The 22,142-nt window shown below is 42.1% G+C and overlaps 1 protein-coding gene across 1 annotated transcript in view; it reads right to left on the bottom strand.

The window, feature by feature from the left end:
- The window catches only part of FER1L6 (fer-1 like family member 6), a 98,786-nt gene that overhangs the window by 34,649 nt on the left and 41,995 nt on the right, over positions 1-22,142 (bottom strand). The window contains exons 12-22 of the mRNA XM_075023924.1: positions 19,538-19,646; positions 17,341-17,521; positions 11,506-11,626; positions 10,107-10,207; positions 9,375-9,465; positions 8,464-8,583; positions 7,174-7,326; positions 5,630-5,816; positions 4,938-5,062; positions 2,870-3,004; positions 2,164-2,313 (exon numbers count right to left, since the gene is read on the bottom strand). Coding sequence (XP_074880025.1) covers positions 2,164-2,313; positions 2,870-3,004; positions 4,938-5,062; positions 5,630-5,816; positions 7,174-7,326; positions 8,464-8,583; positions 9,375-9,465; positions 10,107-10,207; positions 11,506-11,626; positions 17,341-17,521; positions 19,538-19,646 — 1,473 coding nt within the window. The remainder of the gene's footprint in view (positions 1-2,163; positions 2,314-2,869; positions 3,005-4,937; positions 5,063-5,629; positions 5,817-7,173; positions 7,327-8,463; positions 8,584-9,374; positions 9,466-10,106; positions 10,208-11,505; positions 11,627-17,340; positions 17,522-19,537; positions 19,647-22,142) is intronic.

Below are 22,142 nucleotides of genomic sequence, written 5' to 3'. Positions count from 1 at the left end.
ATCACATACCAGATGTCATGTCCCTGCAACACAGTTCAAATCTCAGCATATCCACTTTCATTGCATTATCTGACCTGGGTACTGATGACAGGTGATCAAGAAAAATACATTAATCCACATGATACAGTGATTAAGCATATGTAATTTCTAAACTGCACCATTTTTATTATTTTTTTAAAACTAGAATACATATATTTGTGTCTCCTCTTACAGCTGTGAGAAGGGATTAGTTCCAAAGTACATAGCTTAGGAGAGGAAGGCTGGCGAGATCTCACATTTGAGACAGAACTGCCTCATAGTTTTATTAAATTGCACTCCGGGACTGCAAAACCTGAGACTGATATCAAATCAAGATTCTCTGGGTCTTCACTTTTGTTAAGTATTGCAGTTAAACTGAACAGTTCTCTGATATATTGCAAGGCCTCTGGTTTTCCAAGAGCTAACAACCACTAGTGGCGTTGAGAGTGTTTCTGTATTACTCAGTGAAACTCTGTTAATTTCAATGAAATTAGGTTGGTATAACTCAGAAAGGACTTTGCTTCATGGCCACAGTGAAACTGCGCAGAACAAGAGGTGAAGAATGATCTAGCACACAGATGACAGTAGATGAAAATACCCCCAGGGTGTGTTTACAAGGGGATTTTGCTTTTTTGATTTAAAAAACCCAAATCAGTAAATCCTGAGCCCACTTTGAGCAAAATCAAGACTCCTAGTATTCATTAGTCTGTATTTTTTTCAGTCCACTATTTTTCTAAATGCCAGGATGTTTTGTTATAAGAATAATTTTTTCCCTCCAGCAAGACCTAGCATAATAGCATTCATTTTGAGAAAGGAACATTCCCTTTTTACCCAACACTTCTTCAGCTGAACCAAATGGTACCTGCAGATCAGAGTTATCAAGCAGGGTATGTCATGGCAAAGGTTGTGGGCTCAGAACGAGAATAAATTAGTGATGAGAGATTTTTGTTTCCATCCCTACACAAAGGCCCATCAGGAATACCCTGATGTTGGAAAGAGCCACTGGCACATCAGCTCTGGGAGTGCTTTGAAGTCTGGAAGAAGTTTATATATATATACCTTTTCCTGAAAATTTCTTTAATGTCCTTATTGCTATTATCTGCCATGTGAGATGCTCTAGAGTGTTGTCACTGAGAAGAATAATACAGAGCATGAAAATAAGGACTGCAGGGTCTTTACTTACAGTTCTTGTCAACTCTCTAGAGAAGTCTCAGGGGTATATTTGGATATATCCCAGAAGCCATGCTGCTTCCCTTGTCCCAAAAGATGGCAAAACAAAATACAGTGCTCTCTTTGTTCATGAAAAAGTGGATTTCAATTAAAAAAATGGGAAAATTATGGCTAAGGTACTAGACTTTATCCCTAGGTACCCACTGTAATGAGGAAATGTTCCACATGGTGTCATTTTTCATGTTTTTCGAGAACATAATTAACCCATCATGTTTAAAAGCCTGTTTTGTCTTGGTAATATCTGTAAAATGTGTCACGGAGTTCCACGCTTTTCAGATTTCAGAATAAACTGCTGTAGGTTTTCAGCAGAGAGAAGTTTCCTCTAACTGATGGCTCTGCAAATTCCACTGAAATTCCCTGAAATCCCAGGCACGATACACCCCACTCACGCATCTGCCAGGCTAGCCCCAGAGGTAAGCTGAATTTGCCTTTTCTCTCGCAGTTGGAAACCAGTGTAACATTTCTCTTAATACATTAGGGGTATCTGAAAACTCAGTCTCCCTAATCCAATCTTTACTATTCACCGCTTCCTTTTCCTAAGAGTGAAAGCAGTACTGAGAGCTTTGAGGTTGCTAAAGTCAGGGCCACGTGCTACTCCAAAGAGCAAGTCATTGCAATGGCAGTGGGACCTTCACAGTTGTTTCTGAGGCAGATTCCAGAGCCCAATTTAGGGCAAGTGACAGGCAAATAAGACTCAGCGTGCGAGGGGCTGGCGGTGGTGTGTGCACAGACGGTGGCCCCTGGCAGGGTGGAGGGAGTGACAGAGACTGCGTGGGGACTACGAGGTCCAACAGCAGAATGATCCTGCTCCAGCTGCGATTTCCATTAGTTCAAGAGGGTGACAGCCCTCCATGCCACGGCTGCTTTTGTGAGCCTAGGGTGTAAGAGTGTAAAGGTTGAGAAAGTCTAGTTTACCTCCAGAAGCTCAAATGTAGCAAGAAGGTCTCCTCCTGAAAGATTTCCACAATACACTGGGTGGTAAGAAAGTTTAGGTGGTTTATAGTTTTGATCAGCAAGTCTCACCACAGGGGCAGCCACTGTAGACCCAATATATTCTGCCTTACCCTAAATAAAGAAGAAAACAGGTGTCAAATGCATATGAATTTCACAGCTGTCATAGGACCCAAGATGATGCAGAGTTTAGTGTCTGTGAAAAAAACCCCTTCTCCTGAAGGAAAGAGCAAGGTAAAATACAAGGCAGCTATGAAAACGGAAGAGCTGAGTACTTATTACCTCTTCAGAGCACCCAAAGTTTCTGAGCTCTATATTCAGTCAGTGAGACTGTGACAGTTTGCATGGTCAGAGATAATCCGTGTCTCCCCAGACTTAGATACAATATTTACAGTCATGTGCAAGCAAAGTGGTGGCAAGATGCTTCTGATTTCTGTAAGCCAGTCTTAGGGAGCAAGATTCATTTGGGAAAAAACAAGGCCACAGCTTTGCAAGGACATAAAGTGAGTCTCAGGGCTGTTTTCAGATGTTAAAGTGCAAACCACTCTAACAGTGAGCTCCATTCAGCAAGGTCATCCATTTAACGCCTATGCAGTGACACAGCTTTGCTTTCACACTGGCAGTAAGATGGAAGAGCCCAGGTTTTTACTAAGAAGGATTTTGAGTTTACCACTGCATCATCATCGTACAACTCGATGACAATCTCTGGTGGGAACTGAGCGATCTCCTCTCTGTCACCATGAAGCACAATGTTGTCGAAGAGCAGCATCTGGTTCCAGGTGGGGGATAACGTCTGAGAAATGATCTAATGAAAGAAAGGAAATGTTTAATGAGCTATAAACTGGTTGCTTGGGAGTCCTTCAGCGGGACGTGCTGATCTGATGGTGACGTTCTTTCCCACAGCCTGAACAATTCCTTGTCTGAGACACCACCTTTTTCAGCAGCTATTCCCAGCCAGAAGAATATGGTTCTTTCACCTTGAAGCCAATCTCCAGTTTCTCTATTTCCCTGTTTGCCTCACAGACCCCTCACAAGCACATCAATACACAACCACCAGTCTGTGTAGACAAAGCTCAGTATTAAATTGAGAGGAAAGCTGTTGGTTTAGGAAAGCAGGCGTATGTCCAATGCTACTAAAATAAAGCCTTTGCCCTAAACCAAGGCCAGTTTTCACTTCTCCAGGGTACATTTTTTCAATCTTGTTTTTACTTCAGTGTATGACACATAACACTTTATGGAAAAAAAAAAAGAACCAACATATTTTAATGGCTCATAATAAATCAGTAGTTTTTGATTTGTTGTAATTTGGCTTATGGTGTTTCATCATAGACAATGTTTTAACTGTCTTGGCAGGAAATATATTTAACAAAGATAACATTTAAAGAGGAAAAATATGCCAACTGCAAAATGACTCATAACCTGCTAGCGTTCTTTCGAATGGAAATAAGGCTCTTGACTACAGTTTAGTGGCACTTGGCTGACAGTCTTCTAAAAACATGCAAGTTATTGGCTGCAATATTTTATTCAGGCAGTGAATAAACTTAACACTTCTGTGCTTATAAAATCCTATTTTTCCTGGGCCATATTCTACTTTCCTGAATCTGGTGCATCTAAACACTAACTTTATTGCCTTCATTCACTAACTTCTATTAGAAGTTAAAATCTCATTACAGGAAAATATCAACTCATATCCTTGAGGCAAAAGCAGCACAAACAGGCATCTACAACTTAGAGCAGAGAAAGGTTTTTGTTCCTCGCTCCTTTTGACACATGCTACAGAACTTGCTTCATAAGAGAAGATGGTGTCAGAGGAATTTTAGAATTAAATAGATTAAAACAGTCTTCTGTGGAGTTTTTTGGGGGACGGCCTGGATAAGGAGGTTAAATACTTTTTCTGAAGCAAGACCATATTTGCCTCAGCAAATTCTATTTGTGGCATGGGTTTCAGAAGTCCCGGACCCATTTTAACTCCAGGGTAGTTGTAGAGGGCTCAGGATGTCTGAAAGTCAGTCTTCATGTTCTGTGAGGGACCATCCTCCTGCTCATTTGCCAGGGCTGTACTTCAACCCTTCTTGCTGGATGGAGCTTTGTAGAAGTTCCCCCTCCTCTCTAGAGGCTCCATCAAATGTCCATAGGAGACCATTTGCCCCTGGAGATACCTGAGGAAGAAGTGAGACCACTCCCTATGGGCACATTTTTGCAGCATTTAAGTGGTGCAGAAAGTCTCACACCTCTCTTTTCAGCTCATTTCAACGCTGCCACTCTAAAACCACCAGTGTGCTTTGCCAAATTCCATCACAAAGAGCCATGCTGGTTTGCATGGCTACAGAAGCCCTATAAAGGTCTTCACTTTTTGCTCAATCACTGCATGCATAGACTATAGGAAAAGAGAACCATGGTGGTTCATTCTCATACCAAGGAATGACAACAGCCCAAACTTAAAACATATAGAAAAAGCTGTAGAGAACGGTAATTCACTTGCTACAAAGTCCCAGTAGCCCCAGAGAACCTAGCATCTGAGCTAAAATAAACTAGTACTACTCCACCTCATGTTAGAGTAGTAGGTTACACCTAAACTTTTGCCTTGCTTGCAGTGGACTGTCAGGAGTTGCCCTTTAACAGAAGGCATCTAACTTTTCCTGCTATGTACCTCCTTGCGAAACCAAGATTTTTCCTTTTCATGGCTTAATTGGGAAAAAAAAGTGTTTTCATTTACTGAAAGAGACTTTGGAACTTACCTTTGTGGTCTGGCAGTGTGATGTGAAAGTAACTTTTGCAAAAGGATCGGAAAGTCCAGTGCTGTCAGCTGCAATGAGCCCCCTTGCCTGATACATGTGGGCTCTCAGCTGGAAGAGGTGCGGGGCTACATCATTGCAAAGAAAACAGTAATGTCAGCTTCATCAAAATGATGCAGCACATAGGTAGGAAGGGAAGATTCATCACCTGTTGTCCAACCAGGATCTGACAAAGGGAACTGTTGGTAATGCTGTCTCACTAAAGAAACACCTGAGACACTCAGAAGTTGTGTAAGACCTCTGTATTCACTTAAAATCAATGTCCTATGTAAGTCTCTACTGCAAGGTTGTCAACTGCCAGTTTTTATCTCCCATCACTGCTTTATCTACTAGGTGTTCAACACAGTAGCTTCATCAGGAGAACTGAAAGATGCTTCCTCATTACAAGGAGACAGTGCCATGGGACAGGGAACAGAAATTGCAAGTGAACAAGTCCTTTCTTTCCTTGACATCTGCAAAGTGTCGGTGGCAGGACCGATGACTTGGCAATGAAACCAGCCTTTTCTGATGAAAAGATGCTAAGCCATGATCATCTTAGAACAGTTACTTTAAACAGAGGTTGTGCCACCCTCTGAATTAGAGCTTTGGGGGCCACATCTCTTAATTGCTAATATGGAGAAGAAACAGTGCCTTACTTTTATACAGCAGGCAGGCAGGTGAGGGCACCACACTGTGCCCGGAGTTGGTTTTAGATGGTAATTCAGTCTCATATCCTACAGGCAAATTCTCCATGATGCTGTGGGCATAGCTGGCAGGTCCAAGCCATAGATAGATGTCCACCTTTGCCTGCACAGTCCAGCCCAGCGGGCGCTTGCCAGGTAACTGAAGAAAAAAATCCACCCATCACAACAAGCTCAAGAGAGAGAGCTGGCTGGATGCTGAGTCCTACCAAGCCAGAGTAAAATAAAGGAGCATTCACTGAGTTGATATACTGATAAATGGCATTTCTCCACAGTGAGTGGCCCTGAGACTCATTTAGCACAAGGAACTTCTGTGATTCTTAGGGAAGAAATGAGTAGTTTGCTTGATTGAAAGTCTATGTAAATGGCATACTGCCTGATAAGCAGAGGTTTGGGCAGGCTACTTAATAGCTGCAAGCATATCAGTGCTAGCTGATAACCTACTTTTCCTGGATTTCAGCCCACTTTCCATTTCATACAGTTTTTCTGGTCTCCAATAGTTAGCCCCATGTATTATTAAAAATATTCCTCCATTGAGCAGGTCAGAAAATATATTCCAGTATAACACATTACTAGTCTTGATGAACAATACTATTATTTCCTTCCTCTCTGTTCCCACTTCATCCAGCTCTGCTAAACGCAGTGTTTAGCATTATCTGTCAGTGTTTAGTACTATCTGTTCCTATGGTAATTCTTGATGTGGAAGGGGCTGGAGAGTTAATTATGGTATTTTCTTGTTCCTGCAGGCAAATAGTGCTGTGCTTAACAAGCACCTATGGTAACTATCAGGAACTTCTTAGATATTTCTAGTTGCTCTTAGCTGTGGTCTATGGGAGTGCTCCCAGCAGCTCCAGGTGAAAAACCACTGAAAAGTCATTATATTAAGTTACTATATTCTTGTGTGTTTGGGTTTTTCGTGATGGCCATAGTAACAATTACACTGCATAATATTCCACTGCCAAATACTACCAGTCACACTGCCTTTGTAGGAGTATATCCACCTTCAAGACAAACAATCCCATAACAATATTTTGGACATGTATTGCACAAACCTAGCCGCATTTTAAATAGCAAGCATAAATAATTACTGTATTACCTCTGAATACCTAGGTTTCCCCGCTATCTGAGTTGCTGCGTGCTGATCTCCTACCAGTCTCCTCCTGGACTTTCATGTGCTGCGTTCTGATGTCTTTGCCAGCAAAGAGGCTGTACCTCTTCTATCTGTTTATGTATAGAGCTATAGCTAAACAATGTTATATACTTGCCATAACAAGTAGTGAGAGAATTAATTACTCATACACCAAGAGCCTGGGAATGATACAGTGCTTAAAGGACAAGCATAAATGTAAGAAGTAAATATTAATAGGTGGCAGATATAAATGTGTACACATTTTTAGAACATTACAAAGATGACTCTGTAAAATACAGTCCCTGGAAGAAATCTGAATACTGAATGGTCCCCAGGCATTACCTGTGTTTGCAGAACGCCCCAGACTTACTTTCAGGAAATAGGTTTTAATCTTCCCACAGTCTTTGCCTCTCTGCTCTTTTGCTGGGGAATAGAGTATGTTTTTTGCTGGCACTCTTGCATATGCAACTCTCTTGCTGCTGCTGAGCATCCAGATGAACACATCAGGCACCGTATTCTGCGGCTGTTAAATGACGAGGAATATTGAACTAAAGCTGAATTCTTTCTATGAGCCAACAACATTATTTTTTGTTAAAAGGCTCTCTACCAAGAGCTGATTCCCTCATGGCTCCTGTGGAGTGGCAGATGTGCACCTGGACTGAAGGAGGCTGTTATTTCATGCTTTGCAGTCCAAACCTCCATTCCTAAGCACAGCTGAAGATGAAGAGTTTTGTAGAGTGATTAAGGAGCACCCACTCTATAAATCATTTCAGGAGAAACTAAAACTAAAAATCTGGGTATGACTGTCTCAGGAAATCACTTACCCACTGATTGTGTAAGCTGAAAGTACCTACTGTGGAAATACCATCAACTTCATGTCTACCAGCAAACCAAAAAGGACCAGGACCAAACTCAAGCACTGGCATACTATCGTCTGTTCTGCTTGTGAGGATGCTCCATGGCATTGCCTTGCCCTGTCCCAAATAATTTCCCCAAGCAAAGCTTGAGTATGGTTTGAAGCAAAGACCAGCCCAGGGCTGTTTCCAGGAGGCACCGTGAGCGACGTCACTCTCTTTTGGGAAGGAAAAGAATTTGGGCATAGGCTGCAAACCATGCCAGGCTGTTCCACTTGCTCTCTGAGCCAGGAATAAGCATGGACCTGTTTAATTTGCTAGCACAGGCAGCTCTCAGAGGGACAGCATTCCACTGGCTGGATTTTGCCCTGACCAAACATGTCTATTCTTCTGTTATTCTCAGGCTTAATAGCATGTCTAAGCAGTGTCTGCACAGTGAAGTATAGTATAGAGACCCCTGAGCTCATACCAGTCCAAATCACTATGTCCGTACAAGTGGAGACATGAATTCAGATCAGAAAGCAGTCTCCAAACCACCAGGGCACATATGGGATGACATTATCATTTTTTAAAAAAAAAAAAAGGAAGAAAAAATTCTCCATACCACATCCCCTCCATACCACATAGCCCAATGTTTCCTACCCCAGCCTGTTAACAGCTTCATTTAATGCAAAACGGGATTGGGTCCAGATATCCAAGGGAGAACTCTTTGGATAACCAGGCCAGGAGTTATTATTCACATGGGATTATGAAAATCAAAGTTAAGCCCTGGATTTTAAATTTATCTGAATTTCTGTGTGTATTACCTCATCAACCAAGAACCGAATTTTATCTATAAAGCTCTGAGTCTCATGCATCATTTCATCCAGTGACATCTTCTTTTTCTGCTGCTGAACAATTCCCTTGGCATCACTAGACATTGCTTCCTGCAGTCGGGAAAAACAGTATGTATTTTTTATGCATTAACAAGTAGTTCGAACTGGACACAGAAGGAGGAAACAGTCTTCGATTCAAGTTGAGAAGAAAAGATGGAGACATGTGGTTCAAGGTAACAATTACCTTCTTTGTCACAACAGAAAGTGATCTACTCTTTGGAGCTGAATAACATAAAATGTGAATGTCTGCCATTTTCTCTTTGTTTGTATGTATACTGGATGTATGGAAGTCCCAAGAGAGATGTGATTATCACCTAGAATTACCGGGCCTCTGTCCTGACAGAAGTCACAACCAAATTCTGTGCTAGGAACAGTAAATAAAGCTAATAAACATTCAGACTATCTCCACCCAGTTTGGTTTCTTCTCGCCGGTTCCCTGAGGAGGTGACTAGATCCAGGAATATCAAATGCCAGACTTTACTAGTCTTGAAGTTCAGCCCCACCACAGTAATTAAACATTTAACAGCAGTGTTAATTTGGTGGTTTTCCACTGAACTCAGCATCATCCCATTTTAAGATGCATGAGAAAGAAAAATCAGCTCATTATTATAACATCTTATTTGTATTTAAAAACAATATATTCTGAATTATTTTAGGGTATCTTACAACTCTTTATTAAGCACAGTGGGGTTTATTGAAAAAAATGCTCTTGGATACTATATTCATATTAATTACAAAACATTCCAGTATGGTGATATCAAATAGAAATTAAAATGTACGCAACCAGCATGCTTTCAGTTAACATCATTGCATCAATGCTTAAAGAAAAAAAATACACATACCAGCTCTTGCTTGAACAGCATGAGTCTCTTTTTGTCCAAAGCAGTGTAGTTCAACCCTTTGGGCTTCTTTTCAGCAATGGCAGTGAAGGCCCTAGGACACAAGAATAACAGGTTCTTTAAATGTGTTATTTTTTTAATGCAAGCCGCTAAACTACATTGGAATGAAATGCAGTACATGAACCAGAAGACAGAGATGCTGAAATTCTCTAAAATAAATATTGAGTACTTATAAGATTCAAAGAATAGAGTCCAAAAAGTCTGCACCACATTTCACAGGAACAGGGTTAATATTTAGAAATTAGGGTTTATATCTATTTTGAGCCCAATCATGACATCTGACACAGAACCCATTGGATGATTTATCCCAGCATGTGGAATCCTTTATCTTAACCTTGTCCTTTTTTACAGTATGTCCATCACGCACTTTATTAAATCCTACTTATCCCATATACATTCTATTCTTAGAGTCCAGAAAGCCAAAATAATATGATAATGATTGGCAGTAGTCTACTGTCAATACTGAATATTGAAAATAACAATTAAATATTTTCTCTGTATAAATAGACATTGCAATTTGGGAAGGCCTTTGCTTTTACAAGAGAATAAATAAAATACATATCTCAGTAAGTTTACTGTACTTTTTTTTATTATCATCAGTTTCCATGTCTAGCCTCCAATTTGTAGCCAACATATAATGTCAATTTTCTGTATGCCTCTAGTAAATGTAGTTACCTGCTTTGATTGATAAAATCATTTAGGGTCGTCCTCATTTTCTCCTCAGATGCAATCTCTGAAACCTTGATCATGTCCTTTACTTGCTCTAACGATTCTTCCTACGAAAAACACATGAAAAAGCCGTTATGTAAAGGAGTGCACTTTGTCATTCTGCCAGTGTTATAACACCATTATTCACCATATAACTATCAAGAATGAGGGAGGTGACTTTGTAACCTGACAGAACAGAACCTTTGATATATCACTACGCTTGAAGTGTGCAGAGAGAAGACTCCGGCAGCATGATTTATTTTGCCCTTTCCCCAGTCTCTCCAACTACTAATCCAAGCTACTACTGCTTGGAGCAGCTTTGTTTTCTCACTTTGGTGAAGATCAGACCATGGGAAACACTCTCCACTAGGTAGGAGAAAACCTGTAGTTCTTCTTGGTTCTGTTTCCAGCCCTGCTGCCTAAATTTAGCAAGTTGCTGGAGTTAACTTCTTAAACTTCAGTGGGTACCTGAATCCATATGCAAGGTTTATTGCAACACCTACCGTTATCATTGAGAAATGGAGTCTTTTCTTACAAACTAAAATAAATGGCTGGATTTCCAGAAAGGCCTGTGGATGTTAAGGTACACTGACAAACATATCTCTCCATATATATACTCAGATGTTCAATTTTCAAATACCTGGGTTGGAAATGTTGGCCTATAAGCCCCTTTCTTGTCATGATACAACCTTGCATGAGCATGACTTCAGTGTTGTTGCTCATGAGGTATACAAGGATAAATGAGGGATGAATCAGACTCTTAATCTGAGTGCCCCAAATTAAAATATTCAACATTAGAAGTAACTTTAAAAAAAAATACTACTACTTTCTTGAGACTGTTGATAGTCAACTTTAAACAAGGGTAGAATAAAACATCATTATGGGAAAACACTGTGACTAGGACATCACAGTGACTGCCCATGAGACGATACGCCATTTTGTCTCTATCAATGTTTTTAGGAAAACTAAAACCAAAAAGTGTCCTTTAAAGAGTCTCCAGCATAAACACAGGTTAAACCATGTGGTCTGGGCAAGAAGATATTAGAGGAAGAGCCATAGGAGACAGAATTATTCTGTATGTCATATTTTAATTATTTGACTGTTCTTACAAAGAATAAAATGTTTCTGAGAAAAGAAGACAGCCCTACGGCCAAAAAAACCAAACTGGACAGGAATACTTGACTAGCTCTAATAGATCAAAGCAATTGGACAAAAAAAGAGAAGGGGTGATATCAGCTACTCTTTCACAAAATGAACAGCAAGGAATGCAGCTGGGGGAAATTTTGAAGGCCTGTTTTGGGGGACGTGACCTCTCACTGCCATACTCTGGTGAATACATGAACCTGGGAGGATGGTTGCTACTTACCAGGTGATCCGCCATTTTCTCGAGAGTGTTGGAAGAGTACAGACGAAAGGTCTGGTCGCCCCAATAGCTCTTGACACAGATACACGGCTTCCTCTCATTGTACGGCAGGTACTGGTAGTTCCTGTGAAAACAAAGTAGGGAGTAGATCATAAAGGTGAGAGAGGAGTTCAGGGGGAGACACGGGTGTCATGGTTTAACCCCAGCCAGCAGCTAAGCACCACACAGCCGCTCACTCACTGCCCCCCCACCCAGTGGGATGGGGGAGAGAATCAGAAAAAAAAAAGTAAAACTTGTGGGTTGAGATAAAGACAGCTTAATAGGACAGAAAGGAAGAAAATAATAGTGATAATTATTCATAATAACAACAATGATAATAAATAATAATAATATGATAATAATAATAAAAGAAATTGAATAAACAAAGCAAGTGATGCACAATGCAATTGCTCACCACTCACTGACTGATGCCCAGTTACTTCCCAAGCAGCGATACGCCCCCCAGTCCAACTCCCCCCAGTTTATACACTGGGCATGACATCCCATGGTATGGAATATCCCTTTGGCCAGTTTGGGTCAGCTGCCCTGGCTGTGTCCCCTCCAGCCTTCTTGCTGGCTGGGCATGAGAAGCTGAAAGATCCTTGACTTAGTCTAACCACTACTTAGCAACAACTGAAAACATCAGTGTGTTATCAACATTCTTCTCATACTAAATCCAAAACATAATGCTATACCAGCTACTAGGAAGAAAATTATCCCAGACGAAACCAGGACAGCGGGAAAGAAAAACTGTTTGGTGCTCTCTCACAGCACAGAAACTGAAGACATGACAGGATGTGTTCACATGTGCTAACCAGCAAATACTGCCAAGAACAACCACAAACATCACTTATGCTACCTGTGAGATCCCTGAAGAGAAAAAGCTTGAAGTCAATGCATCTAGTTTCAGTGCTTTCCAGGGTGAGAGAAAAACCAGGCAAAGGGACATGCGGAGGAGCTCTGAAATACTGTTAATGGTGGGAAGCAACAAGGGGAAAAGGAGCAAAGATTAAAATCTGATCACCTCTTCACGCTCCACACACTGCACAGCAGGAGAGGCATGGCAGAGTGTCACCACCACATTACTTTCACAAGATGCTTTGTTTCAGAAGAAATAGCTAGTGGAGATTGACATTCCTTAGCAGAAGCTGATCTGCAGGACCCTGCTTAGTAAAAGTGATACCAAACTCATAATAACTCAGTGATAAAATGCTTCTGCTGCTCTCTCTTTTCTCACTTTTAATCTTAGGTTCAATTTGCCATATTGACTCTTTTTGTAATGCTGCTTTCTTTGGGTGTTCAGCTGTTTGAAGGTCTTGTACTGAAAAAAAATGAGCAAGACACCAGCATAACCAGAGGCTCTGCACACTTTAATGCACACCTGCCACAAAGCCTGATGTTTTGACTGGAGTTGTGGTAGGCAGTATGTCAAAACCATGTACTTGATAAGCAAGTTGTCCTCCCTTTATATAAATACTATAGCCCTATGAAACACCATGCTCAGCCATACTGGATTTAACGCTAGAGGTTTCATCATTTTCCTTACTACTGGTGGGACAGTGGAGAGCTTTTTAATGGATATGAAGCTCTATAAACTGCTTTACGTTCTTCTGGGAATGGTTCTAACCCAATGCCACCAATACATGCTCAGCAGCTGAGAAGAGGCTGTACTGGAGAGCTATTTTCTGGTGCATATTTTTGTCACGGTTTAACCCCAGCTGGCAACTAAGCACCACACAGCATCTTGCTCACTTCCCTCTGGTGGGATGGGGAAGAGAATCAGAAGGGTAAAAGTGAGAAAACTTGTGGGTTGAGATAAAGACAGTTTAATAGGCAAAGCAAAAGCCACGCACACAAGCAAAGCAAAACAAGGAATTAATTCACCACTTCCCATGGGCAGGCAGGTGTTCAGCCATCTCCAGGAAAGCAGGGCTCCATCACACGTAATGGTGACTCGGGAAGACAAACACCATCACTGTGAATGTCCGCCCCTTCTTTTTCCCCCAGCTTTATGTGCTGAGCACGACATCCTATTGTCTGGAATATCCCTTTGGTCAGTTGGGGTCAGCTGTCCCAGTTGTGTCCCCTCCCAACTTCTTGTGCACCCCCAGCCTGCTCGCTGGTGGGGCAGGGTGAGGAGCAGAAAAGGTCTTGACTGTGTAAGCACTGCTCAGCAGTAATGAAAACATCCCTGTGTACTGAACAGTGTTTCCAGCACAAATCCAAAATATAGTCCCATACAAACTACTATGGAAAAAAATAACTCTATCCCAGTCAAAACCAATACTACTTGCCATGTGACCCTTCAGTATTCCTCCACAGAAACTAATTCCCTAAATAATAAAGGACAAAACTACTCAAGCTTCCTGTTCTTCATGATGTTCAACGACTGGCAGAAAAAATGGTTGCACTTTCAATTTCCTCTCCTCTGGGAAAGGTATCCAAGAAAGGAGAGTGCACTTGGTATGGACTTGACTTCTTCTATTTCAAGGTCTCTTTAACTGAGCACAGCCAAATTTTTACAAAATTTGATCATCCTGATCATCCACCCCTGAAATCCAAAGCCCCAGTAGGCTAACTTGCCTAAGCACGGGCATCCACCTGTGGGCCCAGAAGGGGCTGGGTCTTTCATGTTTGCTTGTAAGGATGCCTCAGATACACTAGGTCGTTTCAGATAGAACTGGACACGTGTTTAACCACTAAGCTAAGCCCACAGAAACCAAATCATCTGTTGCTCTCCAGTGTCCTACCTGTAACTCCTAACTTCCACACATCCCTAAGAGGTTTATGTGACAATTTTTCTGTTTAAAAAGATGAAGATCTTCTCTACAACTTCATTTTACTGCCCTATGGGATATCAAAAGAAACAGAATTTCCCATTTACTTGCTCCTCAATAACCTACAGCAAGGTGAGCATTACCCATTAAATTTGGTGCATAGCACAGCTACACAGGTCTTGGGTAATCATTAATTTTGGTGGTTTCATAAGAGGGAAAAACAATTCAACTTTCTCCTGATGCTAGAACATTGTTGTGGTTTAACCCCAGCCAGCAACTAAGCACCACGCAGCTGATCACTCACTCACTCCCCTGCCTCAGCTAGACAGGGGAGAGAAAATATAATGAAAGGCTTGTGGGTCTAGATAAGGACAGGGAGAGATCACTCAACCAATTACCTTCATGGGCAAAACAGACTTGACTTGGGGAAAATTAACTTAATTTATAGCCAATCAAACCAGAGTAGGGTAATGAGAAATAAAACCAAATCTTAATATACCTTCCCCCCACCCCTCCCTTCTTCCTGGGCACAATTCCACTCCCAATTTTCTCTCCCTCCTCCCCCAGCAGAGGTGCAGGGGGACGGGGAATGGGGGTTGGGGTCAGTTCATCACACGTCGTTTCTGCTGCTCCTTCCTCCTCAGGGGGAGGACTCCGCACTCGTCCCCTGCTCCACCATGTGGTGCCTCCCATGGGACACAGTCTTTCACGAACTTCTCTAGAGTGGGTCCTTCCCACAGGCTGCAGTTCTTCACAAACAGCTCCAATGTGGGTCTCTTCCGTGGCGTCACAAGTCCTGCCAGAAAACCTGCTCCGTGGGCTCCTCTCTCCACAGATCCACAGGTCCTGCCAGGAGCCTGCTCCAGCACAGAGTTCCCACAGGGTCAGAGCCTCCTTTGGGCATCCCCCTGCTCCAGCGTGGGGTCCTCCCCGGGCTGCAGGTGGAGATCTGCTCCCCCGTGGACCTCCCTGGGCTGCAGGGGTCAGCCTGCCTCACCAGGGTCTTCCCCATGGGCTGCAGGGGAATCTCTGCTCCGGCGCCTGGAGCATCTCCTCCCCCTCCTTCTGCACTGACCTGGGGGTCTGTGGGGCTGTTTCTCTCACATGTTCTCACTCCTCTCTCCAGCTGCAGTTTCTGCGTGCCCTGCAACTTTTTTTTCCCTTCTTAAATCCGTTCTCCGAGAGGCACTACCACCGTCACTGATGGGCTCAGCCTCGGCCAGCGGTGGGTCCGTCTTGGAGCTGACTGGCATGGGCTCTGTTGGACGTGGGGGAAGCTTCTAGCAGCTTCTCACAGAAGCCACCCCTGTAGCCCCCCCACTACCAAAACCTTGCCACACAAACCCAATACAAACGTCTTAACCTAAAATTCATAGAGCTTATAAGTCTTTTCATGGAATTAACTAAGAAAATTATATAGCCATGAAATAACTCACATGGAAGACTGAACTTCCATGTCTATTATTCCCTCTATGAGAATCAGGGGAAACCACTTTTTCAGTGTTAGCTTATCCTTGCTATACGTTTTGACATAAATGTGGAAAATTCCTGGCAATTTCATGGTGTCTGCTTTAGAATTCTTACTGTTCTGCCTGCTTCTTTAATTACTTAGTGATTTTAATCTCCAGAATGGACTCTTGTTACTGTTTTCTATTGTTCATTTATGCTTCTAAAATGCAGAGTTTATCTAAACTATTGGCTATCCCATTAAGTACTGATTCATACTAAAAATACCCAGTGAAAAGACCAGTAAGATACAAATAAGAGATGACAGTCATGAAGTCATTAGTCGGTATCTGTGGCTGGCCAAACTGGTTTAGATAGCACAGGAGGGAAAAAAAGATTCAACATTTTACATAAATTTGAGGAAAAGGAATCCTTAATGAGAGAAAACTTTGTTAATATTGGAGTGAGCCAAGAAGCAAATAGCAGATTTGAAGAATGATTCATTCTTTTACAACAGTTCTTTAAATCTAAATTCTTGTTAAGGGAAAAACTAAAAATCCCACAGTCTCTCAGGGATGATAATAACACAGCATGTACCCAAATCTGCAGTCCTGTTAATGAGGAGAGGCAACTATCTTTCTGTCAAACATTAGGCTTTTTTCCCCCTTCTCTTTATTTATTTGCTGCAGAAACAAAAATTTCTATAATGGTATTTTCATTCTTGTTTTCTTCCACTAGCTCTTGTTTAATCTGACTGAGCCATTAATTGCAAGAAAGGATGAAAGTACTTTTTTAACTTAAGGGAGGTACAGAAACCAAACATCCAGGTTGACATTTGCCACCAGGTCCTTATATCTGTAAACTGCTTGGCAATGCCTGACCTTCTAAAGAAAGGGGTACCATCTAGTCTTGGCACTCAGCAATATCAGGGATTCTTCTTCCTACCAAAGCAACAAGGAAAATATTTCTTTTTATTAGCATCTTTGAAATGAATTAAACCTTTACACTTCTGTTTATAAACAAGGTCATTTAGAAGAACTGTTCTGCATGCTTTCATCCATTGCTCCATTCTTTTTTTTCAAGGACTATTTCCTCCTACTTCTGTTAGTACTTGCTATTTAAGTCTACATCTATAATTATTAGCTCTGGGAAGTGTTCTGGGGAGCTGACTCTGTCTTGACCAGATTTCAATATTTTTAACGTGTTATTCTGCTTCTGGAGCTGGTCACCGAATGGATGTTACTTGTGATGAGAGTATGGGACCCTAAAACAGGGATAGCACTGAAGGAGTTGCACTTTCCTATTGCTTTCCAATGTATAGTTGGTATAACACAGTCCTTTTAGAAACACCAGAAGTTCAAAAGCCCATAAGGCCAAGATCAGAAGATGGCTCAGACCCCATTCATTTCAGTGGAGCCTAGAAAATTTACTGTTGTGAAAGATGTAGTTGAGGATTTGAAAGCCTCAATTCCACACAACCTGTTTAAAGCTGCCACTGTTCATTAATGAGTTCTGCAGGATTATAAAATAGGAACCAGAGTCCGGAATGATAAGGTTTTGAAACATAGATTCTCACCTGTTCCCACCCATGATCAGTGGTTTCTCAGGGGGTGTGGTGGATATCAGGGGTACGCCAAGGTCATGAGAAATTTCATCCTCCCCCTCATACAGCAGGCTTTCTTCTGCTTCTCTATCACGTGTCTTCTTTTTCCCTCCAGCTCCTGCTGACACCCCCTCAGTAATATTTCCGAAGTTACCTAGAGACACAGGGTTGCAAGTGAAGAGATGACTAGCTTGGAGGTGGTAAACCTGAATTAGGTTTAAAAAAAGAGAAAGACCAGTCATATCAGCAGAAAATCTTGTTCCCTCCTGTTCATTAGCTGTTCTGGCCATACAACAGTTTACAAAGGTCCTGACAGGGTATGTCAGTCCCGATGACTTTTCAGATTCCAGGACAATGCTTCCTTACCTGCCCTATGTGACATATACCTAGTATAATACCCCCATCACTAAGTGATGCAGTCATCTGGTTGCTGGCCCCCAGGAGCTTCTGCTTTTGCTAAAGAAATTCAGAAGCAAAACCAATACTGCTGTTGATATTTCTGGACCCAGGAGCCCCAATATGTGTTTGATTTACACAGCAAATGTATGTCTTCTTTACAACATATGGATGATTATTTCAAAGTCTGATCTCAGAGGTGCTAATGCTCATTTTCAGACAAGCAAATTTTGCATAATAGGGTTGCAGAATTAGTAATAACAATGCTTCAAGCCTAATGCCAGACAATTCTGCTAACAGTACAGCCATCTTCTCTGATAGGATTTTGCCTTGAAGGGCAATTATCAGCACTGGGGAAGAGGTGCATCCATCAGACTGGTAATTACAGTTTTTATTAGAGACAGGCAGAAAACATTTCCTGCAGGAGAAGGATGTGCTGAATCACCCCATACATCCTGATCTGGACTTTTGGTTCAGCCTTTCACATAAATAATGGCCATTTGCCAAATTTGGATCAAAATTTCAACTGCACAGGTAGCTGGTGGATGTTCAGGTCCAGAATTCAGAGCCAGATTCATCTTTAGCATTAATTCTGACAAGAATCTGTATAATTTCTTGCCCAACTATACAAATGAGTTTCTTGTCATTTTCAGCTCTGCTTCCTGCTAAGTTTCGGCAGGAATCAATATCACTCATTGATTGCCCTCTTTGTCACAAACATCTCTCCCTGCACACATAGACCTACATGTAGCATTCGCTACATATCAAGGTGCCACGCTTAGATCACTGGTTGGCCCAGACCAGGGAAAGAGACAGATAACACACACAGTGTGAGCGCCAACTTCCCCCTTTTATTGTGCAGTTAATTCCTTTTATACTAACAAGGGGAGGTGGGGTTACAGGTACATCACAAGGCTGCGACTAACCCTCTAACTTTCCGTGACATCGCGAGATCTTCCAAATGCCGACCCCTACACCTACAGTTGAGCACGCTCAGTGCACAGCTGAGTACACAAGCACAAAGATGGGAAGTGCCAGGGTGCTACTGTGCACTTGGACTCTAAGTGGGGCTAGGACAGAGATAAGCAAACCCCTGCAAGGGAAATGAGACCAATTCAAGCTTCTCTCTTAAGGGAAATTTCTTCTGCTTTGAAAATAACTGCTCAATGTTCATCAAAATGTCTTCATTTTCTCTTTAGTCTGCTCCTGGGGACAATTCAGCTCCATCATGAGGAGGTCCCTCACACAGTACAGTCCTGCTTTACTCAGAAGCAGGACAGGATTACCAGGAGGATCTCAGAGGACAAGCTGGTGCATGCGTTTTGAGGCCTGGCTGTACATCACCCCCATACCACACTCACAGACCCACATGTAGCTCTACAGGGTTGGCCAAGACAGTCCACATGGATCCTCCTTGGAAAGGGGCTCCCTCACAACCAGGGACTAATTGCAATGGGCACCACAGAATGAACTCTGCCCCGAAGTAAATTAGTTGAGTTTGGCCTCCCAAGAGATTAGGAGGCTAAATACTGGGTGAATTGCTGTATTTAGTGGGTGAGAGGATTTGTAGTAATAAAGGGCATCTGGGACTAGAGACAGCTAGGCATCGGTATGCCCAGCTTGATTGCTATCCAGAGAAATTATGAACAGGATTTAATTCAAATGTAAGCCCCACTCTGAAGCCAACTCCTGAGACATAGCTGCCAATAACACAAAGCAATCCCTTGCTCCTGAGACTCCCTCTCTGCTTGGGAGAAGAGCTTAACATACTTACCAACAGAAACCTCAAAGGTTATTGGCTTGTCCCCAACCTTCCTATCAATCATTGTGGCTTCAAAAAATGTCCCAAAGAGGAGGAATTCCTCAAATTTCTCTTCATAGATCTATTGGAGATGAAGGAGGCAGGAAAATTACATTTATTTTACCTTCTACTCTTTTTTACAGCACAGAGGAGTCTTTATAAGTCTCTAGCAGCTGTGTTAGTGTCATAGATCTATCGGTCCGAGGTGGTCAGTGAGGCACAATTTGTAGAAGAAGTAATACCTCTTCTCTGAGAAATTGAGATGATTGGAAAAAGAGGTAAGTCTGTGTGACTTTGGTCTTGTCAATATTGTCCATTATATAACTGGTTACATAAAAGTCATTATCCCTCACTTCATACTCTGCCTCACCAGTAGTCCCTATTAAATGTTTTCAGTATCTTCACATACTCTTACACCATCATTCAAACTATACATCTATGGCAGTTCAAGGGCATTTTAAGGCCACTCTTTTAGTGCAACAGCAACGAACCACCACCATCCCCATATAAGTCATTTACCAGTGAGTATGGCAGTAGTCTTCCTTTGCATCTCAACAATAAATGCTGCCATCATAAAGCACCCAGACAGGGGAGTGCTCGCCCAGCCCTGCTTCCCCCAGGATGACTTTAACCTACTGCCCACATGTTGGTACTATCAAGACTTTGACCTTGCTCAAAGTCAAGACTATGACACTCAGCTCCCAGTGACACTAGTAAGACAGAAAGATTTCTGGTATCCACCTTTTAGATGGCAGCCCTGTGCAAAAGCCTACTGAAACCAAGCAGTCCTTTGTTTATTTATCCTGCTGTGTTTTAAATCACAGGTCCAAAGGTGGGGTCTCAGTGCGGGGGGTGCAGTCCTCCACGCTTTGCCTTCCCCGGCATCACAGCACAGAAATCAGTAACCCAGTAACCTTGTTTTCAGCTTTTGACAGAATTTGGAAGCACAGGAAGCAAATGATCTCAGCACAGCAGCACACCCTGAAAAGTGTAACGACCTTTTCTGGATTTTTAAGGCTCTGCTAGGCTCTGTTTAAACCTATTGGAGTCCCAGCATCTGCTTGTCCCTGGCACAGTCTCACTCAAGGAAGGCCAGCTAACACCTCTAGAGCTCTTCGGTCATTAACAAAACAAGCTATTAGCCCCAAACCAATACTAAGCTCAAAGGAGATGTATTTTCTGGTTTGAGCTCTGCCCAGATTTACACCCTGACTGCCACAATCTCTCCAATGCAAACCCTACTCATTTCACAGCATGGACACCAGCATACTAAAGCCCATTAGGCAAGATCAGTGCTAGCTTCTTTTGCAACGGAGTGAGGCAATGCATAAAACATCAGCTGTGTATGAATATTTGTTTCCCTGACTTTTGCAAAGCAGAAACAGCTTTTGACACAGCCCATGATCTCTTCATTTTGAAAAACCTTTGCTATACACAGTAAAAAGGCATAGGTCTTCAGTGAAAGGATTAGCAGCATCACATATCAAAGCTGACACCACAAACAGATTGGAGCTCCAGAGTAGCTTTAGCTTCCCTACGCCTTGATTATTTTCAGCATGAACCCAGAGCATAGGGTGCCTAATAAAACTGAGGCTCAGAGACTACCACACGCATCTATCTCCCATTATAAAGCAAGCATATTGCAAATGTTTAACGTCTTCTTGCTGCCAGAATAGGTCAATAAAGTTGTGCTGTGGCACTGGGTAATTTGCGTTCATTGTCTCAGAGGCTCTATGAGACATTTTTTGCCTTTTTTGTAATGTCTCAAGTTCCTGCTTTTCCTTTCAGAGAGTTGTAATACAATTACCACACCTACTGCAGCATGAAATATTGCTGAATGTCAAAATCGAAAGAATATCAAGAGTCACTGTATTATGTTGTTGCCTTTTACTCATTCTGTATTTGAAACTGAGGCACAGTAGCCAGAAATAAACCCTTATTATTACCATTAATATTTATTGGTGCTACAGCAGGGTTTATTCCTCTACCTGGAGTATTTAGCTAGCACCTAAGACCATAGTGTTTGAGCCTCTCACAAAAATGGATTTCTTCCATATAAAGGAAAATCTATATGGAAATAAATTTTTTCTTATGTCACCTCTATTACAATCTTCAGAGAAGAAGTAAGGGACAGAGGCAATTTACAACTATATAAGGCAAGACCAGGGCACAGGCTCGCACAACTGACTTGCAATTACCCATGCCATTTCTCTGCTAACACACTCCTTGACCTGCTTCAGCTAGCGCTCCTGCCAGCAATGCCAGGGCACAGGCCAAGGAAGAGCACTTGTCAAGGCTAGGCCTCAAGACTGAAGAACAATTTCTTCTCTCCTATTTAATTGTAGAGATGGAGTCAAAAGACCAAGAATCAGATCTAATAAAGGGCATGACCGTCTTAAGCACTGAGGTGGGACTCCCACTACAAAAGCCAAAATTTTGATGACACTGAAGTGGGAAGAAAATTGGTTATGAGAATAATTTTCTTCCTATTTATTGGGTAAAAAAAAATAGACCTTGCATATGCACCGATGCGCTGTTGCTCCCAGACAGTGATATGACAGAACAGAGAATCAAAGCT

Source organism: Buteo buteo, chromosome 3 (genome assembly GCF_964188355.1).
Source record: "Buteo buteo chromosome 3, bButBut1.hap1.1, whole genome shotgun sequence".
Taxonomy (NCBI): Eukaryota; Metazoa; Chordata; class Aves; order Accipitriformes; family Accipitridae; genus Buteo; species Buteo buteo.
This window is presented reverse-complemented; position numbering and strand designations above follow the sequence as displayed.